Genomic DNA, 6,575 nt, shown 5'->3' on the forward strand with positions numbered 1-6,575 from the left:
AAAGAATTGCTGCCCAAAGGACCCTGGGGAGCCCTCGGGGACCCGCAGAGATCCCGGGGTCCCGGCGGCTCCCGGCGCCACGGGGGGAAGCGGGAGATTGGCACCGGTTCTCGCAAGGAAACCCTAATAGGCTATTTCTGGACTACTGGCTCTTAACAAATCTATAGCACCTGAAGTGTTAGCACTCAATTAGTGACAAGGTTTCAAACCCCAGCGTTTACTGGCGAGGCATAAACAGAGTCCTCGGGAGATAGCTGGGAATTAGAACGGGAGGGGGCCCTGGACATCTTAACCGGCTGGGATTAAGAGGAAAACTTTTTTAAAAGGTACCATCTCTCTCTCTCTAAACAGTCCGAGGTGTCGAAAGCTCCGAGGGAGAGAGGATGTGCCCTCTGGAGCTAATTGCGGGGTTGGGAATTTTTTTCTCTTTGTTTGGTTGGTATCAGCAGGAAAAGTTTTCGGTGTCTTTTTTTTTTTTTTTTTTTTTTTTAAGAAAAATTAGAAAGGAAAATTAAAAAACAAAACCACACCAAACCCAACATTAATCACGTTCAGCAATCCCGGAGAGAAGCAACGAGCGGGTGTGGACGACAACCCTCGCCTGCGAGAGGCCAGGGCAGGCTCAGTCCCGCGGGGGCAGCGAGAGCAACCTGCAAACAGAGTGAAGGCAGCGGGGACGGAACAGGACACCCCACTTTCCCCTGACAGCCAGAAAAAACAGCAGCGGGTTTTCGCCCTCTCTCCTCCACCTACACCCCTGGGTCTACAGAAAGGGTTTTAGAGCGCTCCTCGGGGTCTTGGGTAGTTTTTTGGGTTTTTTGAGAGGTTTCTTTTGGGGTTTTTTTGTTTGTTTGTTTTGTTTTTGTTGGGGTTTTTTTTGTTTGTTTGTTTGGTTGGTTGGTTGGGTTTTTTTAATGTTATTTAAACGCGATCAAAAACGAGTTCGCAAAAGTTAACAGTGATGCGGGACAGTTCGGGGTCCCCACCCGCGGGGACACCCGGGCAGGTCCCCCCGGGGCCGGGCAGGACCTTGCGGGCTGCGAGCAGTGTCCGGAGCTGGGGGAAGCTGTCGCCTTTGTCCCTTCCGCTGGACAGCCGGAGCCTGGCTTCAGCGGGCGGCTGGAGAGCCCCGGGAAAGGGAGAGAGGGGCTGGGGAAGGGGGGGGGAATGGGTGCTGAGCCCCGACCCGGAAAGTCCGTGAGCTGCTGTACGTCAGTAACTTATTCATCAATCAGCCGGACACAGAGCAGACCTGGCCTCTCTTTGCGGAGTGTTTGCTTTTTCACCAATTATTGCGGCCCTGCAGCTCTTTTTGTTGATACAGTAGTTCTAAAAAGTGCTAATGTTCATTTATCAGGGGGCCGGGCCCGGGACTCCCACTAGTTGCGATTCTTCCAAAAATATAAACACGAAGAGAAGGGCTGAGGCTAAAGCCCCCATTTGTTTCTAAACTGCAGTATTAAAAGTGATGCATTGTTGAAGATAAAGCGGAGATAACGCTGTCTGTCTCCAATGAATGTCTCCCCGACGCATTAATGACATTCCAAATGATAGCTCCGGCTTATCGTTCAATTAATCACTTCCACCCTCTGCAGCCGGGCCCACATCGATCGGCAGCCGCCGTGTGACCGGGGGGCTGCGGGGAGCCCGGCAATCCTCAGTTCATCCCGGAGGGGCTGCCGGCAGCTCCCGCCCCGCCGGGACGCGCTCCGGGCCCGGCTCCGGACCCCGGGAAACCTCCGGGGCAGGAACGGCCGTGAGAGCTCCAAGCCTGGCCCGGGAAGGGAGTTTTGGCCCGGGATAAAGGAAGGGAGCGCTGGAAGGCGCCTCTGCCATCCCGCAGGCTGGGGATGTCGCCAAGGAGAACCTGAGAGGCGGCTCTGGGTTTGGGGAGGATGGGGATCGCTTCGTTGTTTCAGCCCGTGTCTAACCTACCCCTCTAAGCTTGTAATAAAAATGAGGCAACGAGGTTCAGAAAGCCCGCAGAGGGCGAGGGGTGCCGAAAACACTCCGCAAAATCTCTCCGCAGTCCCCTCTCCCGACGCTGCCCCCACATCCCCGGGGCACTTCACCCTTGCTCCCGCCGCAGAGGAGCATCCATCCCCGGGAGTTATTTCCCAGGGAAGCCTGCAGGAAACGCAGCCGCGAAGATGGAGCTGGCCGCTCGGCCGACCCCTCCCCTCATTAAATCGCAATATTTCAGGCCTCCCCGTCCGCAGGGATCGCTCCGACTGTCATCGCCAGATCCGGGGCTGGCTCGCCAGCAAACCGCTCCCCGCGGCTGCAGCGCCGGGGATGCTGCGGCTCCGGGCAGCGCCGCCCGCAGAAACATCCGAAATTCACTGCCCGGAGGAGATCCCGGGGTGCCAAACTCCCGGGGGGCAGCGGCGGGTCCGTGCTGCTGGGGGTGGGCAGGCGCTCACCTTTCCTCCCGCCCCGGAGGGTCCCTTCCTGCGGGAGGAGAAAGGGTTTGCACAGCTGTGACCTCGCCGCTCCGCAGAGCGGGGCTCAGCCAAGGGCCCCCCAAACTCACCGCGGCCCTTTAGGGCTTCTCTGCTCCCACCGAGCCCATCCCCGTGCCTCTCTCAGCCGGGCGCGGGAGCGCTAAAGGAGATTCTTTATTTATTTCTAATTTTTTTTTTCTCGCCCCCCTAACCCACGAAGCCCTGATCCGCCCCTCCGCAACCTGCGACTGTGCAGCTAAGGTTTATTTGAGCGGCTCCACGCGAGTTAAATGAACGAGCCCCACCTCTGCCGCATGAACCCGGGGCCGTGCGCCCACCCGAGCTGCGGGACCCGGCCGGGGACAGCCCCCGCGGCCCCTTGCTTTACCTACCCCTCCCTTACCCCTGTGTATTTTGCAACACCTTCACCCGCGCTTGTTTAGATCGATATTTTATTTTTTTTTCCTCCCCAGACAGTGCTGCATTTTTGTTTGAAAGCTTTACAAACAAACGAGAGGAAAACCCAATCGGCGTTTCCCTCCCCAAAGCCAGGCAGGGGCTGCTCAGGGTCCCTCTGCTGTCAGCTGGGCTTTGCAATCACTGCCTGCTTTTGAAAATCTGTAGAAACCCTGAGCGCGGATTTCCCCTCGAGCGCGCTTCACACAGCAGTGAACTCCCGTTTCTTAGTTCCTGCCATCGGATATTGCAGAATACTAAAAACGAAACCTCCGTTCTCTCGCTTAAAAAAAAATATATTAAATCAGCACATATTTGGTTGATGGCTTCCTCCCGGCCTGTTTATTTAATCTGACTGCATGATAGATAGCATCAGATAGTGACTTTGTACGCATTCGGCCATTATTTTTTGGGGTTTTTTTTCTTTGTTTCAAATGGATGAACAAACCCTCGGCTGCAAAGCCGGATAAATGCAGTGCCGCCCCTTTAAAAGAGCGGAGCTGTTTTTGAGATGTATTACTATATTAGGTGACATGGAACTTTGCATCTCTCATACCATCACCGCAATGTTGGCCAATAGAAAGCTAAAGTCACCCAAAAACTGCCTAGTCCCTCCTTCCCTCGCCTTATGGTCCGCTCCTACCTGGCGGCAGTGCACAAGCCAGGGCTACTGTCGGGAATGCTATGTGCCCCCTCCGGGAGCCCACGCTCCACCGCTGCTCCACCTTGGCCGCTCCCCACCTCCTTTTCCATGACCCTGGGCTGCGGCCGCTGCCCCGCTGTCCTCCGCAATGTTCCCTAGCCCTGTGACGACCACCCCGTTCTCGGTGAAGGACATTCTGAACCTGGAGCAGCAGCAGCAGCAGCAGCACGGCGGCCTGGGCTCCATGGAGCTGGCCTCGCTGGCCTCCCCGTCCTGCATGCTGGCCACCTTCAAGCAGGAGGCGTTCGGCGCCGAGCCCCCGGCCCTGCCCGACCTGCGGGACGAGCTGCCCGAGCCGCCCCCCGGCAAAACCGCGGCCGCTTTCCCCGGCTCCTTCTACGTGAAAAGCTACGTGGAGATGGACTCGGCCAAGGAGGCCAAGGCAGACAAGAAAGGTAAAGCCACGAGCTGCTGGAGGGGCTGGGAGAGCGAGGGAGGGCAGGGGGATTCGGTATCGGTCCCTTGCAGCTGACAACTCGTTCCTGTACGAATTCTGTGAATTCCAAAGGGTTTGGATGAACTTGCCGTGTGCAGTTTGTCTCGAGAAGGGCGCTCGGCCGGGGGGTGCCCAGGGCGAGCGGCAGCATCGTTATCCCGTGCCGGGCGCTGCGGGAGCGGGGCTGACCCCACCGCGGGGAGGGTCCCGCTGACCCCGACGGGACGGGCAGAGCTGCAGGGTGACAGGGGAGGCCTCGAGTTTGGACAGAAACCAGGTGACAAATGCGATTCCTGACTCGCTCGGGGGTCGGGATGGGTTGCAGCACAAAGCTAGCAGCCATAAATCCAGGCTGGGGCGCAGGAGGGCGAGACTCGCACCAGTGCGCGGGGCACCGTTGTTTTCAAACAAAAACACGGAAAATTTGCTGCAGAGGTACCTAAAGAGCAGGGCAGGGCCGGGCCCTCGCTGCTGCAGGAGCGGGTGGCCACAGCGGCCCGCGAGGCCGAGGAAGAGCCAGGGCTCGCTCACGTTGTACCCTCTTTATTAAATACTGATTTATAAATTTTTGCACAATTTTTTCCTCCCCTTTTTTTTTTCCTTCGCCCGTTTATTTTGCTGCAGAGCTGTGTTCCCTACACAAGAGCCTGGAGCAGGAGAAAAGAGACCTGGAAGATCCCGAGCGCCCCAGACAGAGGAAAAGGAGGAAACCTCGCGTCCTCTTTTCCCAAGCCCAAGTGTACGAACTGGAGAGGAGGTTCAAGCAGCAGAAATACCTCTCGGCCCCCGAGAGGGACCACCTAGCGAACGTCCTAAAGCTCACCTCCACCCAGGTGAAAATTTGGTTCCAGAATCGAAGGTACAAATGCAAAAGGCAGAGACAGGACCAGACGCTGGAGATGGTGGGGATCCCTCCCCCGCGGCGCATCGCCGTGCCGGTGCTGGTGCGCGATGGGAAGCCCTGCTTGGGGGAGTCTTCCCCCTACAGTTCGCCCTACAATGTCAGCATTAACCCCTACAGCTACAACGCTTACCCCGCGTACAGCAACTACAACAGCCCCGCCTGCAACGCCAACTACAACTGCAGCTACCCCTCCATGCAGCCCATGCAGCCCTCGGCGCCCGCCAACAACTTCATGAACTTCAGCGTGGGGGACTTGAATCCGGTGCAAACGCCCATCCCGCAGGGCAACGCGGGCATCTCCACCTTGCACGGGATCCGAGCGTGGTAGAGCCGCCCCGCGCCCGCCAGCAGGGCTGGGGACATTGCCGGGCTGGGGACATTGCCGGGCTCGGGACATTGCCGGGCTGCGGGGCTGGGGACGGGGCAGCGGAGCATCCCGGCGGAGCTCACCAGCGGGGTGGCACGGACGGGCCGGCTTTGTGTGTTTCTTGCGGAGCCAGGCAAGCACCGGCGGGGGACGCCCGCATTTCCCGGCCCCTCTCGCTCCCTTCCACCCGTGTCATCACCCTGATAATTCCCCTCCTTCCTCCCTACAAAGCAGCCGGTCATTTCGCATGACTTGTTCCCAACAACACCCGGCCGAGCCCTGCAACTCTCTCTCTTTTTTTTTTTTTTTAAACTTTTACTCTATACTAATTATTATTGACATCCACATTTAATTTTTGCACTTCCCGTACGGTCCCCGCTGTTCGCTCAGTTCGGCATCTCGGCACCCCCAGGTGTCCCTTGCGAGGCTGCTACTGCCGGCCTGGGCAGGGATGAGGACAGACAGACAGACTCCCGAGGGACACAGACACTCCGGCCCGCCAGGTCCCGTAGGGTTCTGCACTAAAACCTGAGTTAGCGTGGAAATGCACTGTCTGCCCCTTCGTACGTGTTGCCCTTTGCTGTACAAGCTGACGGAGCTCAGCGAGTTGTCATTAAAGAGAGTGGCTGAACCTCGGCGTCCCTGGCGTTCTTGAGCATCCCGGGGGCTCTCCCGGGCCGCCCCCGCTCCGGGAGCCTTTCCCTGCCGCTCTCCCCGGCTTCGTGCAGCCCTCCCGTGCGCTCGGCATTCCCGTTTTGCCGCCCGCAAACGCTGTTTGTACTTTAAGGAGTTTTCCGAATGTTTTTAAAGCCGCTTTTCCGGCTGCCAGCCTGGCTAAGCACCGGCCCGTGTCCCCGGGCTGGCACCGGGACCGAGCCCGTCGTTCCCAGTCTCCGGGAGCGCGGGGCTCATTTAGAATTCCCTGCACAGAAATCAGTGCAAAGAGAGGTACCGACACCCCAAATCATAACCCAAAGCCCCCAGACCGCCCCCAGCCCATCCGCGGGAGGTTTCCACGGCCCCTGCACACGCTGTCCCCACGGGGAGAGGCACAAAGGAGCCCCCGCCCGTCCCCAAACTGCCCGGGGACAGCGAGCGGTGTCCCCAGCGCCCGGCTCCTGCCTCTCCTCTGCCGCAGCCCCAGCCCCTCGGCCGCTTTTACGGTAGTCGCTATCAAATGTCAATTATTGGGAGTGAGAAACAACAAACATTGTAATTCAGCGCAGTCACAACATCCTCCGAGAGTGTCTGAGGCTGTCCGGCCG

The 6,575-nt window shown here is 58.4% G+C and overlaps 1 protein-coding gene across 1 annotated transcript; it reads left to right on the forward strand.

Annotated features, from left to right (window-relative positions):
* Positions 1-3,304: 3,304 nt before the first annotated feature.
* NKX2-5 (NK2 homeobox 5) lies at positions 3,305-5,966 on the forward strand. The gene is made up of 2 exons (XM_038150648.1): positions 3,305-3,998; positions 4,664-5,966. The coding sequence occupies exons 1-2, from the start codon at positions 3,692-3,694 to the stop codon at positions 5,269-5,271; spliced, it is 915 nt and encodes a 304-aa protein (XP_038006576.1). The 5' UTR covers positions 3,305-3,691; the 3' UTR covers positions 5,272-5,966.
* The last annotated feature ends 609 nt before the right edge of the window (positions 5,967-6,575 follow it).

This window comes from Motacilla alba, chromosome 13, assembly GCF_015832195.1.
Source record: "Motacilla alba alba isolate MOTALB_02 chromosome 13, Motacilla_alba_V1.0_pri, whole genome shotgun sequence".
Taxonomy (NCBI): Eukaryota; Metazoa; Chordata; class Aves; order Passeriformes; family Motacillidae; genus Motacilla; species Motacilla alba.